General features: G+C 46.8%; 2 protein-coding genes across 2 annotated transcripts in view; both read left to right on the top strand.

The window, feature by feature from the left end:
* FCGBP (Fc gamma binding protein) overlaps window positions 1-12,929 on the top strand; it is a 52,100-nt gene extending 39,171 nt beyond the window's left edge. Inside the window, exons 17-20 of the mRNA XM_027771620.1 lie at window positions 524-723; window positions 5,082-5,465; window positions 12,384-12,649; window positions 12,764-12,929. Of these exons, the coding sequence (XP_027627421.1) occupies window positions 524-723; window positions 5,082-5,465; window positions 12,384-12,649; window positions 12,764-12,773 (860 nt within the window). The 3' untranslated portion in view covers window positions 12,774-12,929. The remainder of the gene's footprint in view (window positions 1-523; window positions 724-5,081; window positions 5,466-12,383; window positions 12,650-12,763) is intronic.
* Window positions 12,930-16,444: 3,515 nt separating this feature from the next.
* FBL (fibrillarin rRNA 2'-O-methyltransferase) overlaps window positions 16,445-20,905 on the top strand; it is a 17,776-nt gene continuing 13,315 nt past the window's right edge. Inside the window, exon 1 of the mRNA XM_006140386.3 lies at window positions 16,445-16,561. Coding sequence (XP_006140448.1) covers window positions 16,552-16,561 — 10 coding nt within the window. The 5' untranslated portion in view covers window positions 16,445-16,551. The remainder of the gene's footprint in view (window positions 16,562-20,905) is intronic.

Below are 20,905 nucleotides of genomic sequence, written 5' to 3'. Positions count from 1 at the left end.
TGGCCTCCTGGATACCTTTCCCTGGTTGTCCTTAGAGTTCCTCACACCTGCTGCGTTCTCAGCTGAAATAGGCATTTTACCCTAAGCTTGATCCATCATTCCCTGCCCCAGTGCCCTCCTCAGAGCAGCTGTGCCACCAGCTACCAGTTACTCAGCCAAAGCCCAGGACCTTATCCTGATGTTTCTCCTAAGTTTTTCCAGCCCCCCATTTTCTCCTGTCCTAGCCTTGACCTGCCCCCAACCTCCATCCATGCCTCCCAGTCATGGCCCTGACTGCATGTGCTCCCTATTCTACCCTGACCCCTGTGTCTAACTTCCCTAATGCAGCATGGCCACCTTGGGCTGTCACTGTCTGTCCACTGGATGTGAGCTCCCTGTCCTACAGGGTTTGCAGCTACCTTCACCACTTGAGTCCTCAGCACTGCCCAACCCAGGCCTGAGTGTGGAGGGGGGGCCCATTATATACATTATATACTCGTTGCCCTCCTAGAGGTAACCTCCACCCCACCTGCTCTCTCTGCAGCGCTCCAGTGCCCCACTCACAGCCACTACTCCATCTGCACGCGCACCTGCGAGGGCTCCTGTGCGGCTCTGTCTGGCCTCACCGGCTGTACCACCCGCTGTTTCGAGGGCTGTGAGTGTGATGACCGCTACCTGCTCTCCCAGGGCATCTGCATCCCCATCCAAGACTGTGGCTGCACCCACAGCGGCCAATACTTGCCAGTGAGTAGGGACTTGGGCTGGGCAGAGGGGATGAAGGAGCTTAAGAGAGACTCAGAGCTTCTGCACTGACCCCCTTAAGGAAGCAGAGTGGCCACCCCATTTCCCACTGAGTGACTCAGTGTTGGTGACATCCCTATATTAATTCCTCATGGCTACTGTAACAAATTGCCAGAGTTGGTAACAAAACAAGAGAAGTGTATTCTCCTCCAGTTCTGGAGGCCGGAAGTCAGAAATCAGGAATCAGGATCATTGGACTAAAGTCAATGATCCTGATTGGCAGGGTGGCGCTGTCCCTGGAGGTTTTAGGGAGACCCACCCAGATAATCCAGGATACATATTTTATCTCAAAATTCTTAATCACACTGGCAAACCTCTCCTTCCATGTTTCCTTGTTCCAGGAATTAGGACCTGTTATCTTTGAAGGCCATCATTTGGCCTACTATAGTCCCCTTGTTGTAAAGTGCCACCAAACCCTCTCTGAACTTCATTTTCTTTACCTGCAAGATGGGGCTATCATAGGTGTCTGATCACTGAATACATGATTATCACACTAGGGAAAAAAATAGCCTTTGTAACAGCATGATAGGTAGCCCAGTCAAAAATCACTTATTTTGGGAACCAGCAGTTAGCATAATGGCTATGTCGCTGGACTCCCACGTAGCCGACCGCGGTTCGCGTCCTAGACCCGGTGGCTTAAAACTCACGCCGGGCGCGTGTGCGTGCGTGCCCAAGATCCCGAGAGGAGAATGGAGGAGAAGGGATTGCGGCGTGACCATCCCCCCTGGGGGGTGATTTCTCGCTTTCTGTCTCTATGTCTCTCTCTGTCTGTCTGGCGAGCGCACGCGCCCTATAGCGAAAACCTCTCAAAAAAAATCACTTATTTTTAAAAATGTCTTATTTATTTAATTCTATTCATTACTTTTTAAGAATTATTTTAACTTTTTTTTTTTTTTTTTTTTTTTTTGCTATAGGGCACTTGTGCTCACCAGAAAGACAGAGAGAGACAGAAAGGCAAAAAAAGCAAGAAATCACCCTCCCCAGGGGGGATGGCCACACTGCAGTCCCTTCTCCTCCTTTCTCCTCTCAGGATCTTGGGCACACACACACACGCCCACCGTGTGTTTAAGTCACCAGGTCTGGGACTTGAACCGCGGTCAACTACATGAGAGTCCAGCGACATAGCCATTACACCAACTGCTGGTCCTCTTTCTTTTAATTTGACCAGAGAGATACAGAGTGAGAGACAGAGAAAGAGAGAGAGAGAGAGAGAGAGAGAAAGTGAGAAAGCTGCCAGGTCTAGGATTTGAAATATGGTCGGCCACGTGGGAGTCCATTGCCCTTAACCACCATGCTACCTGCTGACCCCTATTATATATTTTTTTTAATTTGACCAGAGAGAGACAGAGAGAGAGAGAAAGGGAAAGTGAGAAAGCAAGCCACCAGATCCAGGACTTGAACCACAGTCAGCCATGTGGGAGTCCAGCTCCTTAACCACCATGCCACCTGCCAATCCCAAAAAAATCACTTATTAATATGAACTGAAGTTTAATAGGTCAGCAGTATATTTTGAGTTCTTTCTGTGCACCAAGTTTCTTGTGGGTGACCATCAATTAATAATCACAACAGTCCTCTGATTAGGTACTATTGTTATTTTCCCCACTTTATAGATAAAGGAACTGACAGAGAAGTCAGCCCAAGGTGCCCATTAGCAAGTGGCTCTCACTTGCGCCACTTACAGGTGAAGCCAATTTCTACTTCCTTCAGATCACACCACCTACTGGAAGCCAACCATGATCCCCTAGACCAGTTGACATACCTCCTCTGGACTGCCACAGTCCCTTGAGCCTCCTATTTCTTTCTGACCTCTCCAAAGGCTGGGCTCAGTTGAGTGGTTCTGCTGTCCCCTGGGCTTAACCATCTCAAGGTCTCCTGAGAGCTGCCTGATTTAGTCTGAGCTGGAGAGATGTCTCAGTTCCACACAGTGATTCATCCTCCAATGGCTAGCCTAGGCTTATTCTCATGGTGGCTGGGCTGGGTTCTAAAAGCAAAACAGAAATAGAGACAGAGAGATGGAGGCTTGAGATCTGGGCTTCCCAATTTTGGCTTCAACCCCTACTCATGCATCCCTATCTCAAACCCCCCTACACCCCCATGCCTTTCCTGGAAGTCTTCATAGATTTGTGAGTCTGGGATTCAGGGGGTAGGTCTGACTAGAGATATAAATGTGGGAGTTATCAGTATAGAGATGGTATTTATTCTACTAATTACATTTATTTATCTCTTCTAAAAGCTCTCAAACTTTTATTTTTGAAGAATTCAATCTTTAGAATAATTACAATAGTACAAAGAACTCCCACCTGCCCTTCACTCATGTTCTTCAACTGTTGACTTTGGCCATGTTTGCTTTATCATCCTCTCTCCAAGTAAATATAGATATCTATTATTTTCTCTGAAAATAATGGGTTTTGTTACCAACTCTGTTGTAGATACAACTCTGTTGCAGATTCAATGCCTCTTTGTCTCTGAACACTTTAGTATGAATGTCCTAAGAATAAGGGAATCCATTTATATGATACAGAGTATACGTATTGAAATCAAGAAATTATTATTGATTCAAAATTATTAGATTATTATTAAACCTATAGGTTTAGGGCAGGCAGTTGGCATGGTGGTTAAGGGCGCTGGACTCCCACATTGGCCAACCCATACCGACAGGCTTGCTCTCACTCGCTCTCTCTCTCTGCCCCCCTCTGCTCAAATTTTTTAAAATTGATTAAATAAAGTTAAGTAAAATAATTCTTAGAAAGAAAAAGATTCAATAATCTACAGGTTTTATTGAAATTTCACCACATGTCCCAGTAATGTCTTCTATAACATGTACCTCTCTCTGGTTCAGAGTCTAATTAAGAATTGGACACTGTTTTTAGTTTATATGAGATTTGATGAAATCACCAGGTAGCAAATGTAATTAGAGAAGAAAAAGTCTGGGGGCCAGTAGGTGGCATGGTGATTGAGGCACTGGATTCCCACATAGCCGACTGCAGTGCAAGTCCCAAACCTAGTGATTTGCTTTCTCACTTTCTTTCTCTCTCTTGTTTGAGCACACATGAAAAACTTGAAAATAATAACAGTAACAATAATAAATAAATAAGAAAAAAGGCTGAGAACTAACACTTGGTCAAAATTGTTAAGGATTTAGAAGATGAGGAGGAACCTGAAAATGAGAAGGAGCAGCCATTCAGGTAGGAGAAAACTAAGAGGATTGGGTTTCCAGGGCCCTGTGTTCTGAGCTGTGGATGCCAGGATTCTGGTATGTCCCCAATGCCCACCTTTACTGGTATCAGTTAGCTTTTGCTGGATTATAAATCACTCTAAAGTGCGGTAGCTTAAAACAACAACTGTTTACTTAGTTTGTAATTTTGTCACTGTAGTTGGGCTGAACTCAGCTCGGTGGTTTTCCTGCTGTCCCCTAGGCTCACCTATATATCTCAAGGTCACCTAAGGGCTACTTGATCTAGTCTGAGCTGGACAGATGTCTCTGTACCACATAGTGATTCATCCTCCACTGGCTAGCCTAGGCTTATTCTCATAGTGGCTAGGCTGGGTTCTAAGAGCAAGACAGAGACAGAGAGATGGAGGCTTGAAATCTGGACTTTGAACTACAACTGCATTGTTTCTGCTGTATTTACTGACCAAAGCATAGTCTTAAGGCCAACCCAGATTCATGGGCATGGGAAATAAACTCCATTTTATTTCAATGAGGGATAGACAGAAAGAAAGAGAGAGCGATTTTTAAGAGTCTCACCATATCATGATCCTCTTGCCCCAGCCTCCCAGTTAGCTTAGATAACAGGCACATACCTCTGCTTCTGGCCTGTGTAGATTGGTTCAGCAACTGAGCCTGAGCCTCCTAAGTGGCCCTAGCCTTGCATAGCCATGCCCTATCATTTGTGCTGCCACAGCTAGGCCTAAACTCCATTTTTTTTAAGATAGATTTTTGCTGTAGGGTGCATGTGCTCACTGGAAAAACAGAGAAAGAGAAACGGAAAGCAACAAATCCTCCCCTGGGGGGATGAACACGCCACAGTCCTTTCTCCTCCAGTCGCCTCTCAGGATTTTGAGAACACACGCACACACACCCGGTGTGAGTTTGAGGCTGCTGGGTCCAGGACTCAAACCATTGTTGGCCATGTAGGAGTTCAGCGATGTAACCATTATGCCATCTGCTGGTCCCCTAAACTCTATTTCTTAATGAAACTGTGCTGCAAAATCATTCTGCATGAGTATAGAGGGTTGAAGGATTATGGCCATTTTTGTATCCATCACACCACCATAACTCAGCCCCTTTCTGTACACAGGTGAACTCCTCCCTGCTGACCTCAGACTGCAGCGAACGCTGTTCCTGTTCCTCAAGCAGAGGCCTGACATGCCAGGCAGCTGGCTGTCTACCAGGCCGCGTATGTGAGGTCCAAGCTGGAGCCCGGGACTGCTGGGTCCCCCGTGGTATCTGTTCCCTCTCTGTAGGCACCAACCTCACCACCTTTGATAGGGGCCATAGCACCATCAGCTCTCCTGGCATCTATGAGCTCTCTTCCCGCTGCCCAGGACTGCAGAAGACCATCCCTTGGTACCGGGTAGTTGCTGATGTCCAGGCCTGCGATGGTAAAGTCAAGGCTGTGGGCCAGGTCCACATCTTCTTCCAGGATGGAATAGTGACTGTGACCCTGAACAAGGGCGTGTGGGTAAGCCTGGGCATGTGGGCAGGGGATGTCTTCCCTGGGCTTCTGCTCCTCCCTGCTTTCCTGGTTGCCTGTCTGTCTTGCTTTTTCTTCATCTAGATCTCTGCGGTTTGGTCTCTCGATTTGTGTTTGTCTCAATATTTCAAACTTAGTCCCTCAGTTTTGGCTGAGTTCTTGAGGAACAAAAACACACTCAAGTAACCTAATAGTCATGATATTAGTAATAATCAAAACTCCATTATTCACAGGTGACAGAAAATGAAATCCAAACTGCCTTAAACAAAAATTAATTTACTGGGGGGTTTGGAAAATGGTGTGGTGGTTAAGGGCGCTGGACTCCCACATGGCCAACCGTGGTTTGAGTCATGGACCTGGCAGCTTGTTTTATCACTTTTCCTCTCTCTCTCTCTCTCTCCACCCCCCTTTTTTCTCCCCCCCCCCCTCTCTCTCTCTCTCTCTCTCTCTCCCCTCTCTCTCTCTCCCCCTCTCTCTCATCAAAGGAAAAGAAAGAGGGACCAGCAGTTAGCGTAATGGCTATGTCGCTGGACTCCCATGTAGTCGACCGCGGTTCGAGTCCCAGACCCGGTGGCTTAAACTCACGCCGGGCGCGTGTGCGTGCGTGCCCAAGATCCCGAGAGGAGAATGAAGGAGAAGGGATTGCGGCGTGGCCATCCCCTCTCAGGGGTGATTTCTCGCTCTCTATCTCTCTGTCTCTCTCTGTCTGTCTGGCGAGCGCACGCGCCCTATAGCAAAAACCTCTCCAAAAAAAGAAAAAGAAAGAGAGAGAGAGAGAAAGAGAGAAAGAGAGAAAGGGGGAGAGAGGAAGGAAGGAAAGAAAGAAAATTAAGTAAAATAATTCTTAAAAAAAATTTGGAAAAAAATGAATTTACTGGTCCTCAAAACTGAAAATTCCAGGGATAGAGCCTCAAAAGTGGCTGGAACCAGGTACCCCTACAGTATTATCAGGAATTTGTACTTCTGTATCAGACTTGCTGTTCACCAAATTAGCTTCATTCTCAGACAGGCTTTCTCCTCACAGAGACAAAGACCCCCCCCAGCTGCTCCAGGCCTACACCCCACCAGCTTGGATACTTAGCAGGCAATAATCCCAACAAAACACCTAGCATTGGGACCAGCAGATGGCATAATAGCTATGTCACTGGACTCCCATGTAGTCGACCACAGTTCAAGTCTCAGACCTGGTGGCTTAAACTCACGCTGGACGCATGTGCATGCGTGCCCAAGATCCTGAGAGGAGAATGGGGGAGAAGGGATTATGGCATGGCCATCCCCCCTAGGGAGTGATTTCTCACTTTCTGTCTCTGTCTTTCTCTGTCTTTCTGGCGAGCACACGTATCCTATAGCAAAAAACCTCGCCAAAAAAAAAAAAAAAAGTCTAGCATTACATCTCACTGGGCCAGTTTGGGTTACCTGACCATCCCTGAACAAATTACTGTGGGCTTAGAGATAGAATTCTGTGAGTGGTCAAGCTGGGGTCACATGATGTTTCAGAGTTCCCCCAAAATCCTCTCTAGCGATTCACTAGAAGGACTCATGGGAATCAACATATAATCATACTTAACGTTAATGTTTATGACAATGAAAGGATACATAGCAAAATCAACAAAGTGAAAAGGCACATTGAACAAAATCCGCAGGAAACCAGACACAAGGTTCCAAGAGTCTTGTCCCCATGGGACAGGCTAAGGAAGTGCATTAGTCTCAGAGTACAGGGGTATTTTGTTTTGTTTTGTATTGTTTTATGATGGAAAGCATGTGCATACACATAAGAAAGAGAGAGTGAGAGAGTGAGAGAGAGAAGGAGAAAGTACTCTTGATGGTCTTGTCACTCCTCAGCCAATGGGGCTCCCCAGCCCTCCAGCTCCTCTGTATCCTGGGCACCCATGCCCTAGCATGTTTTTCAGGCCAGACTAGTCACCTTGTGGCTTCCAGCACTGCAGGGCACTAGTGTTACCACTGCATCACAGTTGCTGGGCCAAGGTTTTCGATGGAGATTTGTCTCAAGCACTGGCATGATTACCACTGCAGCTGGATCTAAACTCAATTTCTTTCCTCCTTTTTCAGAGTTTACTTATTTAATCCATGAATGAGGAATACATAGAGTGAGACAGAGACAGAGATATAGGACCCTTGCCAAGGTTTTGATACGTGATCCACCCCACCTCCACCAGCCTGGATCATGGGTACATGCATGCCTAGTAAACTCAGGAAGGTCTTCAGATGCGACCCAGTAACCTTCCCAGGTGGTCTCACAGAGCATTGCGTTTTACTTCTGTGCCACCCTTGGCCCCTAAAGTCCATTTCTTAATAAGAGTCTGCTGCAAAATCACTCTGCATGAATACAGAGAATTGAAGACCATGACCATGTTTGTGTCCACCACACCACCATAATTGGGCCCTTTTCTGCACCCAGAACTCCTCCATGCTCCAGTCTCTGAAGACTTGCGTAGGACTGGAGATTCCACTTCCAAACTCACTCACATAGCTGTTGGCAGGAAACTTCAGTTCCTTGCCATATGACTTTTCCCAACATGAGGGATCCAAAAGAGAGTGCATCCCTAAGACAGAAGTCAGTCTTTGTGCAGTGTCACCTCAGAAGAGGCATGCCACTTCCTCTGCATCCTATTAGTCATGCCAATCAAACTTGATACAGAGTGGGAGGTGACTTTTTCAGGATCTAAATACCAGGCATCGCTGGGAGGCTCTTTTGAAGGGTGACTACTAGAGCCAGGGATGATTTGCAGGCACTACACGGAAACTTTACACACCAGAGGTCAGCTAGTCCCTACATACTCACAAGACAGGGATCATTATTATCCCCATTTTACGAAGGGGAAGCTAAGGGCCATGAAGATGATATCATTTACTGAGGTCACTCTGAGAGTGGATAGTTAGTGCAGGCCGTAAATTCACCTGTCCTATGTTTTTGTTTGTTTCTTTTATTTATTTATTTATTTATTTATTTATTTATTTATTTATTTATTTATTTACTTAGAGAAGCTTTTGCTATAGGGGCATGTGTGCTCACAAGAAAGACAGCGACAGACAGACAGAAAGTGAGAAATCACCCCCCAGGAGGGATGGCCACACCGCAATCCCTTCTCCTCCATTCTCCTCTTGGGATCTTGGGCACGCACGCACACACACCCAGCATGAGTTTAAGCCAGGACTCGGGTCCGGGACTCGACCCACAGTCAACTACATGGGAATCTAGTGACATAGCCATTACACCAACTGCTGGCCCCACCTGTCCCATGTTTTTAACCACTTTGAAGGGGATGGGTAGCTGGTGGTAATTGTGGACAGAAGGGACCAAAATACATCTAAGTGCAGTGCAAGTAGGTACTTCTAGGTTCTGTCAACTCCAACATGACTCTTTCTTCAGATGCCCTTCAGCTTTCTCCTAAGTCTTTCTCAGGCCTATCATTGTTTGCCCCAACCCACCCCCCCCACACACACACACACACAGTCCATTTCCAGCCCCTGTGTTCCGCTCTTCTGCCCCTTGACTCCCTTCCAGCTATTTTCCATTTGCCCAGCCTTGTGGCTCTTCCCAGCCCAATTCCAAATTTCTCAGAGAATCTCTCAATTTCGCCTAACTGCAGGCTAATGCCCACACATAGTGTAGTCAGCTGTGGCCCACGTGGGCCAGCCCAAGGCTTGAACACATGTCAGCCTGTAGTAAAGTCCCCACTGAGCATGTCTCTATTTTCACATCCTTTCTGTTGATTACACAGGCATCCACTGGTGTCCTCTGGGGCCAGTGGAGCAATGCAGACTATGCTCAACACACTTCTTCCACAATAGGTGCATGGAGATGGTGTAAGCCTCCACTCTGCTGGAAGCAGGGAGATGCAAGTCCTCACTTAAGTGTGATCTGGTCAACTCACTTGTTTTCTCTGGCCACCTGCTTGCTCTATACTTCAAGTTAATGGACATTTACCCTTGAACTCTGTTTGTCTCTCCATAAAGGAGCAACTCTCTACATAACAGACTGATGTTCTAGAAATGTGAATCAAATCAGGTCATTCTGCTGCTTAAAACTCTGCAGTGGCTTTTCCAGAACAGCATTCCAAATGCAAGCCACCTCCCTTCCATGACCTACAAGGCTTTGAGTGATCTAACTGCTGCTGGCCTCTCCAAACTCATTTATTTTTGTAATTTATTTTCCTTTTCTTTCTTCTTTTTTCTTTTTTTTTTTTTAATGTCAGAGGGTATGTATATGAACGAGAGAGAGAGAGAACTCCCTAATGGAGCCTCGTCATGCTGCCATAGTTTTTCCTCCAATTTTCTATCCTGTCAGGATCCTGGGTATGTACCTGCACACCAAGCATGTTTTTCAAGCCACTAGGGCCAGGACTCAGACCTTGCTCAGCCATATGGAATCTAGCTTCCTCTGTGCAGTACCTAACCACTGTGCTTCAGGCTGGCCCCAAACTCTTTTCTTATAGCTCCCTTCCTTACTAGCTAATGCTCCAGCCATGCTGGTCTTCACACCATGCTTGTTCCTACCACAGGACCTTAGCATGTGCTGTTGCCATTGCTACAAGGTTCTTTTCCCAGATTTTCCTTCTTGTCCAGGATTGCTTCTACAGAGATGCCTTTTCTGACTCACTTAAAGAAGGTCTCCCACTCCATCCCAGTTTCAATGCTATTACCTTCTTTTACTCCTTGATGGTGTTTATCACTGTCTGAAGTTATCAACAATATCTTCCTTTCTTTTTTGCCTTTTATCATCACTGGGGTGTAAGCTTCACTGGGGGGTGGGGGGGGCTACTGTTCCTGCTATGTCCCCAGTACCCAGCTCAGGGCCTGGCACATAGAGGATACCGACAAAAAGTTTGGTTTTGTGAATGAATGCCCTGCTCTCTCTGTGTCAGGCCCTATAGTGGGTAAGAGATGGCTCAAACCTGGTTCTTACACTTTGAAACTTGTAGCCTCGTGAGTCCCCCATCTATCCATCACAGCATCCATCCTTTCTTTTTTTCTTCCTTCCTTTCAACATCTGTCTTTCCACCTCTCTTTTATTCCTTCCTATTTCCTCCCTCCTTCTCTTCCACTCCCTTCTCTTCCTTCTTCCTTAGATCCACTCACCCACTCATCTATCCACCTATCCATCCATCTTTTCTCTTTTTTTGACAGAGAGATTTTTGCTATAGGGTGTGTGTGCTCACCAGAGACACACAGAGAGACAGAAAGTGAGAAATCACTCCCCAGAGGGTAAGGCCACGTTATCATCCCTTCTCCTCCATCCTCCTCCTAAGATCTTGGACACACATACACACATGCCCAACATCAGTTTTTAAGTTGCCAGGTCCAGGACTTGAACAGTGGTCAGCCATGTGGGAATCCAGCAACGTAACCACTACACCATCTGGTGCCTCCCTCCATCTGTCTTTTAAGACCTATCTACCTCTCTTGGGGCCAGCAGATGGCATAATGGTTACATTACTAGACTCCCATACAGTCAACCACAGTTTGAGTCCTGGACCCAGCAGCTTAAAACTCATGCCCAAATCCCAAGAGAATGGAGAAGAAGGAATTGAGGTATGATCATCCCTCCTGGGGGCGGAGGGTGATTTCTCACTTTCCATCTCTTAGTCACTCTCTGTATCTCTGATGAGCACATGCACCCTATGGCAAAGATCTCTCTTAAAAAAAAAAAATATCTGGGACCAGCAGCATAATGGCTATGTCACTGGACTCCCATGTAGTCGACCGCGGTTTGAGTCATGGACCTGGTGGCTTAAACTCATGCTGAGTATGTGTGAGTGTGTGCCCAAGATCCCAAGAGGAGAATGGAGAAGGGATTGCAGTGTGGCCATACCCCCTGGGGGGTGATTTCTTGCTTTCTGTCTCTCTATCTTTCTCTCTTTCTGGCAAGGGTACACACCCTATAGCAAAAATCTCTCCAAAAAAAAAAAAATCTATTTACCTCTCTTTCCTATCTACTTATCTCTCCAATTATCTTCCAGAGGAAGATTCAGATACAAAAGCATTGCGGGGAGGGGGGTGGAACAAACCTCTTCTTCAGAGAATGTTCACTAGGGAGTCTAACTTTGGAAGGATTAAACTAAAATAGACAACAGTTATTTAAAGGAAAAAACTCAGAAGGTTGCTGAGTCCACAGCCTAAGATAAAGAAACAGTAAATTTCTAATTTTTTGAGAGGTTTTTGCTATAGGGCACCTGCGCTTGCCAGAAAGACAGACAGAGACAGAGAGACAGAAAGCGAGAAATCACCCCCCCCCAGGGGGATGGCCACACCGCAGTCCCTTCTCCTCCATTCTCCATTCTCCTCTCGGGATCTTAGGCATGCACACACACATGCCCAGCATGAGCTTAAGCCAGCAGGTCCGGGACTCGAATTGCAGTCAACTACATGGGAGTCCAGCAACATAGCCATTACGCTAACTGCTGGTCTCAAGAAACTAAATTTCTCACATCGTTACATCTGCTAAGGTTATTACTTATCTTCCAATGTCAGCATTGCAAAAATAAAGGATAAAGTTGTTTTTGCTAGGAAATGAGTTACAGGACTTGCTCAAGGGTTCTCTTATTTTAAAGATTAAAACCAGATACAATGAACCTAGGGTTTGATTGTTCATCTGTCTGGTAAGAAGAGCTTTTCCCACCTGACCTTGGGATGCTGTGTGAATCCATTGGACCATCTCTCCCTAAATCAGCATCCACTCTCCATCCTTGGGCCCATCCATCCAGAGTTCCAGGTCCCTTCTCATGTATCTGTCTCTCCACATAATGCCTCCATTCAGATCTTTATCTCTTTTACACTTGCCTCTTTGCTCTAGTTGTTTTTAAATCTTGCTTGGGGTCTTTATCCTGGGAACATCCCAGCTATTCTCTTGCTCTGGCCTCACCTCTGTGCTTGCCCACCTGCCAGGTGAATGGTCTCCAAGTGGATCTCCCAGCTGAGGTGTTAACATCTGTGTCCGTAAGTCGGACCCCTGATGGCTCCACGCTAGTCCACCAGAAGGCAGGGATCCAGGTATGGCTTGGAAAAGATGGGCAGCTGGCTGTGATAGCCAATGATGACCATGCTGGGATGCTGTGTGGGGCCTGTGGAAACTTTGATGGTGACCAGACCAATGATGGACATGGATCCCAGACTGTGACAGAGAAATGGAGAGCGCCAGACTTCTCCCCATGGTGAGGGATGGGGTATGGAAGCCAGGCAGGGGCACTTGGATCCTCAGGGGAAGAGGGCAACCAGGGTGGGCACTTAGTCTGCAAGAGGAGGTGCTAACTGTTCTTCTCTTGCAGTTACCGCTGATCAATCATCTGCAAGGAATGAGGACTTCAGGACCTGATCCCCTTGCAGGTTGCAGAGGCAGAAGGATGCACTGTGCGCCCCTTTTCTACTCTACCCCTCTGCAGAGTCACTGAAGCCAAATGGGAGAGCGCTGAATAAATATCTTAACCTAAGTTGCATACCGATATGTCTGTTTCATCCCTTCTCATTCCTAAGCTTCCTGCCTGCACACCAGGCATTAGATGCCTGGGAAATCTGGCAAATGATGAATATTGAGGGGCATGAATGGATGAATGGATAATTTACATGGGCAGATGGAGGACTGGATTAGGAAAAGAGTGGGTGGGGAAATAGGAAGGTGAGAAAATAGATAATTAGACTAGATGAATGACTGGATGGAAGGAAAGAGGGGAAAGGCGGAAATAAGAAGGAGTGAAAGAAGAGGGAGGAAATAGGAAGGAGTGAAAGAGTAGAAAATGAAGAGAGATAGTTTCTGGCTTATTAGTTTTTGTTTATTTATGATAGTGCACACACACACGTGAAAGAGAGAGAGACACACTCTTGACAGGGTCTTATCATTGCCACAATTCCCTTCTCCCTGCCCTCCAGTTCACCAGGATGTTGGGCACTGTACATTGTGTACCTTGTGGGTTTCCAGACTGACCTGGGGATCTGAATCTATGGTTGATCATGTGGCTTCTGGCACTGCAGTTCAGTTTGCTACTGATGGCACCACCATGCTGAGCCTAGATTCTGGCTCTATCACTTACAACCCTAGCAAGTTATTTGCATTCCCTTTCTCTTTCTCTCCATCTTTTATGTTTCTCTCTAGCAAGCACATGTGCCCTCTGACAAATTAAAAGAGATGAAAGAAAATAATCCAGTGCCTAGTTAGAGGGTGTGAGCACATGGTGCTAATGGCATGGTGATAATGATGGGTGTGGAATCTGGCTGGATGGTGAGCAAAGTGTGATCATGAGGGCATGAGGAACAGTGAAAAGGTGGTCACGTTTAGTGGACTGACACTGAGCTAGAGAGACAAGAGGTGATGGGCAGAAAGTGAAATACATGGAACTGAGATTCTGTAGGATTGTGGTTTGGGGGCTGTTACTGTCTTTCTCTTCTACTGGGCTGGGACCTCTGAAGCTATCACAGTCACCTAGTTTCTCCAGCACAAGGTCTAAGTGTGACCATCAAGAAGAAGGGTTGGATGGAGGGAAAGGTCACTGGATGAGGGGAGGCCAAGACACCAAGCGGCCAGAATGGTCAAAGGATCATCTACTTGAGTTCAGGAATCACTAAGAAGGATGAGAAGAGAGCAATGTGGGTGGCGATGAGCACAGAGCTAAAATCGCAAAGTGAGTGAAAGTGACTTTGGAGCCACTGGTAATGAGAATGGGAGGAGTGCTATGAGGAGGCTTCAAAATTTCTTGTAAGATGAAATTAGAGTTTATTTTGGTACAAAGATTTTACATAGTTTTTTCATAATACATGTTCTCCATAAACTTTTTGAAGACCCTCCTCATATAGTGACTCCAAATATAGTAAGTCATAAATATATGACTCCTCATATAGTAAGCTCCAAAGTTAAGGGTTAGAGAAGAGGCAGAGAGAATGTTTTAGAAATGGCAGTGAGTAGGGAAGAGGAACTTATTCCATCTATAAGCTCAGCAGGCATGAGAGCCAATAAGGAGAAAACAGCTGCTGCTGTATGGAAAAGCATATGTCTTCAGGAGACAGCCAGGTCAGGACTGGAGCAGGAAAGTTAAATGAAGGTTGAGAAGGAGTTATGGATATAGAGGACATTGAGGAAAAGCCCACAGTGCTTTCCTATAACAGCCTTGACCGCTGTGGGCTGAACTATCTGGGAACCAATGTCTTCCCCACCGGACTAGAAACTCTGGGACTGGTTCAGTCACACTGTGTCCCAAAACAAGGCCAGTAGACAGCCATTAATTACTCACTGGTAGTGCCAATTCCAGGTCTGCAGAGCACGGTGGCAGGTGAAGCACTTCAGAGCCAAGAGATGGTGCCAGGATTCCAAAACATAGGGCTGGCAAGCCAAAATCTGCACTGTACTCTGAGTACTTTCATCCTTTAGGAAAAAAATTAATTAGAAGGCAAACAGTAAAATACACAGAAATAGGTAATGATACCCTGAATTGGATCCATTTGAATTATAGCACAGGCCCTAGAAATCCAGAATAGATTCAGCTCCTTCATCCCATAGTTTTGTAAAGTTTAAGTAGATTTTCCATCTTCATATCTAAATAAATTTTCAGGATCGTTTCTGTGCAAATGGGTGACATTGTGCAGAAAAAAAAACAATATACTTTATTCATTCAACAAATGTTAACTGAGCACCCATTGGCCTGTTAGACCTCCTTGGTCTTCTGCTCCCTGCCCCTCACCTCCTACAGTTTGTTTGGCATATGTAGCCAAAGTAACCCAGTATCAGATCATGCACCTTCCTTGCTTAGAACACTTCCATGGTTCCACGTCATTTAGGGTGAAAGCCAAAGTCCTCACCATGATCCACAGTCTCCACACAATCAGCCCTTGTTACCCACCTGCCCTCATTCCCTCCGCTCCCACCCTTGCTCACTCTGCCCAACCACATTGCTGTTTCTCCAGCCTTTCAAATCTTGCCTGCCTCAGGGCCTTTGCACCTGCAGTTCTCCTTGCCAAGAACTCTATGCCCCTATGTAAGTACATGCCACATTCTTCACCACCTTTAGAATTTTGCTAAATCACCTAATGCATTTGACTATTAAAAAAATCCCTCCTCAGGACCAGCAGTTAGCGTAATGACTATGTTGCTGAACTCCCAGATAGCTGACCCTGGTTCGAATCCCAGACCCGGTGGCTTAAACTCACGCCAGGCGCATGTGCGTACGTGCCCAAGATCCTGAGAGGAGAATGGAGGAGAAAGGATTGCGGAATGGCCATTCCCCCTGGGAAGAGGGGTGATTTCTCGCTTTCTGTCTCTGTGTTTCTCTCTGCCTCTCTGGCAAGTGCAGGCGCCCTATAGCAAAAACCTTTCCAAAAATAAAAAAATTCCTCCTCAACCAACCCTATCCCCCTTCCTTGCTGTTATTTTCTCCAAAGCACTTACTAGTGTCTAACATTTAACATTTACTAACTAGTGTACTGTCAGTTTCCCCCACTTTAGTGGAGCTCATTAAAAAAAAAAAAAAAAAAAAAAAAAAAAAAAAAAACTGCTGACCTGGAGGTTTGTAACTAGCTTCAGAGGTCACTTTTTTTAGGTCCTTTTTTAAAAAATGAGTTCAGGAAAGTGTGAATTTTTACATCTTCCTCACCTCTGTACTTCCAGCTTTTAGAACAGTGCCTGGAACATACAAAGTGCACGATGTTTTTTGCATATATGAGTAGGAGTCCAGAGCAGGTCCTTTTCCCTGGAGATTGAAATGGGACAGGGAAAATTTGGGGGGGAGGAGGGCCCCTGAGGACGTTAGAGAGGCAGAGGACACAACCCATGCTAAGGCCGGGGCTATGAGCCCTGATTACTCGGGTACTCGCACCTGTGAAAAGGAAACGGGCAACGCGTTCGGGGTAGAGAACACTAGGCAAACGGAGCGCGCAGACTCCCGAGAGGAGAATCCCACCCACTGCGCGTTCACCAAGCTCTAGGCGGGGCAGGGCACCGGGGGCGGGGCTACGCGGTTGCGTCACCCGCCGTACGTCGCCGCGCGCCTGCGCTCTCTTCCACGTGCGAAAGCCTAGACGCGTGGAGTCCGGGACGCTGCAGACTTCCTAGCCGCGCAATTCAGCGCTCGTCATGAAGCCAGGTACAGGCTGGGTTTGGGGTCTAAGATTAGGGCTTGGGGCCAGGCGGGAATACTAGTGCCAAGCTGGAATCGGGGGCGGGGAGGTCTTGGCCTGGGATGGGGGTTCTGAGCACGGGATCTGGTTTCTTGTTGGGAGGGGTTGCTGGTTCTGTCCTGGGATCGCTCCTGTGCTCCGGGTTCGAGTTCCTGACCTAGAGGTTTGTGATTAGCTTCAGATGTCGCCTTTTTGAGTCAAGGACCTTGGGCTTGATCCAGAGGGGGGTTTCGTCTCTTTGAGGCTGCCCTTGGGGTTTTGGATATTGAACCCAGGGCAGCAGTCGAGATTCCTGACCCAGAGTCTGGATCCAGGCATCTGGAGTCTTTGGGCTTGGATCCGAGATTAAGAGTCTCTGATCTTGGCTGCGGGACTTGAGTCTCGAAAAACCCCCATTTGCTTCCTCAGTCGCCGCCGTCACCACTGTCCCCTTGGCCACCAACCCACGTTCTCTCAGAGAGCCAGAATGGATGAGGACTTCCCGCTTGATTGTGTGCAGTCCTCTCTGTCCCACTTTCCTGCTTGCTCTCTACACTTTTTTTTTTCGGGGGCGGGGGCGGGTCCCTGGGGATGCAGTGGAGTCTCCGGGCCGAGTCCGCGGTAAGACCATACTTTACAAGGCCAGGATTCGCGAGGGGGAGTGGGGGCGGGGTGTGTGTGTAACCGGGCATCAGTGATTTATTCATTTGACTTTCCCTGAGATATTGATGAACCCACCTATCCCGCCATGGTGCAGAGATCAGAGAACTATTGGCAGAAGAACCTCAGTTTGACGTTTCAATTCTGACCTGGTTTCTCAGCCTACTGTGTGATTTAGGCAGACAGCTTTACCTCTCCGAACCTCAGTTTTCTTGGCAATAAAATGGCACCCAGTCAGAATTAAGCAAAATCATGTTTTTTAAAAATAGCAAAGTGTTTGACGTTTAATAGTATTGGCTCTTACAGTTATCTTTAGCTTTCCGAAGGGAAATAAAATTAGGATCCTTAACCTGGGTGTCTAAGTGCTTCCTAAATCAGGCCTGCCCTACCCCCATCCCTCCTGCATGAGAACTTGCTCTGCTGAATTTGGGCAATCTTCTGCCCTAGTAGAAAGGTCTGTTTCCCTAATACAAGCTTTTTTCTTTCTTTTGTGTGTGTAGGGATGGGGGTCTACTGGCAGGGGGGATTTATGGATCCATATCTCTCTCCCTAGCTCCCTTTCCTTTCAGTGTTTGAAGATCTCTTGATTAAGTGAGGTAAGGAGTACTAGACTATATAACTCTCCCACTGAGACCCAATCTTACCTGTGGGCAGCTTTGATTCCCCCAGGAATGGAGGATACGCCATCTACCTCCAGACCTCAGTCTCATAGTAGAATGAGAAGTTGGAGAAGTTGTCTTGTCAGAAGTCAGCCCCTCAGTAAAGATTTTAGTTTGAGTGAGAAAGGAAGCCTTTGGAAGATATTGAATAGGGGCATGATACAGTCTGATACTTTTGTTCTTTTTTTTGGGGGGGGGGGAGGTTTTTGTGCGCTCGCCAGAAAGACAGTGAGACAGAAAGCAAGAAATCACCGAGAAATCACCACCCAGAGGGGATGGCCACACCACAATCCCTTCTCTATTCTCTCAGGATCTTGGGCACGCACATACATGCGCCCAGCATGAGTTTAAGCCACTGGGTCCAGGACTCAAACCACCGTCAACCACATGGGATTCCAGCGACATAGCCATTACACCAACTGCTGATCCCTTGTTCATTTATTTTTAATTGCCAGAAAGTGTGTGCACATGTCAGGGACAGAAAGAAAGAGAAAGCACCCCCAAGATTTTGCATTAGTATTTTGGGCACACATCCAGTATGTTTTTCAAGCCCCTGGGGCTGGGATTCAAACATCATTCTGCCATATGAGCTCTGGCTTATGCATTGGGTTTAACTACTGTGCTACAGGCTGACCCTGACCAATATTTTTAAAAGGGACTTACTTGGTTCTGTTGTAAAAGACTTTAGTGGAGTGGGACTAACAGTTGGCATAATGGCTGTGTCGCTGGACTCCCATGTAGTCGACTGCAGTTCAAGTCCTAGACCCGGTGGCTTAAACTCACGCTTAGGAGCGTGTGTGTGTGCATGCCCAAGATCCCCAGAGGAGAGAGGAAGAGAAGGATTGCTGCATAGCCACCCCCCTAGGGGGGGGTGATTTCTCATTTTCTGTCTCTCTCTGTCTTTCTGGCGAGCTCATGCGCTCTATAGTAAAAAAAAAAAAAAAAAAAACTCTCCAGAAAAAGACTTTAGTGGAGCTAGGGTGGAAGCAGGCATGTCAGGGGGTGTTTGTTGCTATCATCTAGGAGATAATGGGGCTGTGTACACACTGACAGTGGTCATGATTTGGGAATATATTTTTTTTTTTTTTTTTTTTTTTTTTGCTATAGGGTGCATGCACTCACCAGACATAGAGACAGAAAGCGAGAAGTCACCCCCCCAGAGGGGATGGTCACGCCACAATCCCTTCTCCTCCATTCTCCTCTCGGGATCTTGGGCAAACACGCACACGCGCCTGGCGTGAGTTTTAAGCCACCGGGTCTGGGACACGAACCACAGTCGACTACATGGGAGTCCAGCGACATAGCCATTACGCTAACTGCTGGTTCCCGGGAGGGGAGTGGATTTTAAACTAAGAGGTCTGTGGACCTCCCACCCAAAACTAACCAGAAAAGTATTGCAGGGGACCAGCAGGTAGCGTGGTGAAGTCGCTGGACACTTCCACATGAGCGACCAGGGTTCGAGTTCTGAATCTGGTGGCTTGCTTCCTCACTTCCTCTCTCTCTCTCACTCTCACCCTCTGTCTCTCTCTGGTCAAACTAAAAAAATAAATGAATGAATAAATAAAATAAATAATAAAAAAAAGAAAAGCATGTGTGAACAAGTAGAGTTTTTTTTTTTTTTTTCCTGAGGGATAGATACTAAGAGGCCCAAGACCTGAAATGAATTGAGATGTGTTTTGAGTATCTGGGACTGCAAGTTTATACTCACACCACTGCACCCCATGCCCGCATTTCCTGGGTCTCCATTCTGTTAGAACTGGGTTGAGCGTCTCATAGGCCTAAGCTGGTAGCTTCTCTCCTAAGTAGTGGGGAGAGGGGACTCATTCCCCTGCGTGTGAATAATTGCATTCAGGTTATGGCTGGGAGGGTATTATATGAAGTGCTTTGTGTACATTAAGTTATTTTCATCTTTACGACTCTAGAGGTTGGGCCCATGTTATACCTGTGTCTCTGTTACGGATGATGTTTTCAAGATGGCAGTAGTGTGGCCTGTCCCTCTGTATGGGATACATGAGCTACCTGAGGGGTAAAGAGTCATCAGCAGACAGTTGGCTCATCTAATATTTGCTGAGCCCAGATCTTATGGCAGATGTCCATGTGCTGGGGATGCAGTGGTAACTGCAAATACTAAAAATCCCCAACTGAAGCTTGATTCTGATGGGGGCAGACAGTGATTACATTTCAAGTGCGTGGGCAACCACTGACCAAGAGAAGTGACGCAGGGTAAGGGTCACCCTAGGCCAGGGAAGGTTCCTTCTGAGGAAATAACATTTCATAGAGACCTGAGTGCCAAGAGGGAGTGAGTGAACCCTGCAAGTAAGTTTCCTTTTTGTTTTTGTTTTTTTTTTTTTTGAGAGGTTTTTCCACTATAGGGTGCGTGTGCTCGCCAAACAGACAGAGAGAGACAGAAAGCGAGAAATCACCCCCCACACTGCAATCCCTTCTCATCCATTCTCCTCTTGGGATCTTGGGCACGTACGCACACGTGCCCGGCATGAGTATTAAGCCACCCGGTCTGGGACGCGAACCGCGGTCGACTACGTGGGAGTCCAGCGACATAGCCATTATGCTAACTGCTGGTTCCCTGCAAGTAAGTTTCCAAGACCCAGGCATGAGAACAGCAGGTGATAATGATTTCAGGCTGGGTTGTCTGTCTAGTGGAGAGTGAGGTTAGGGAATTCAGCAAAGGCCAGGACCTTAGGACAGTAGCTCTTATTAGCTGCACATTGGGATCATGTGGGTGCGGCCAGCCCCATGTCATAGTGCATAGGGAGCCGGATCCCACATGGCACACTGTGATTTGGATCCTTGGCCCAGCAGGTTGAAAAACATCAGGCACATGTGTGCATGTACGCCCCAAATCCTATCGGGGCAGAGAAATGGGAGGAGTGACAGTGCCCCACCGCAAGGTGCTCTCTTTCTCTGATGACCACATATGCCTTCTTGTACTTTATTTCTTTTTTTTTTTTTTTTTTTTTTTTTTTTTTTTTTTTTTTTTTTTGTGTTTTTTTT

This window comes from Tupaia chinensis, unplaced genomic scaffold (genome assembly GCF_000334495.1).
Source record: "Tupaia chinensis unplaced genomic scaffold, TupChi_1.0 Scaffold000037_13, whole genome shotgun sequence".
Classification (NCBI taxonomy): Eukaryota; Metazoa; Chordata; class Mammalia; order Scandentia; family Tupaiidae; genus Tupaia; species Tupaia belangeri.
This window is presented reverse-complemented; position numbering and strand designations above follow the sequence as displayed.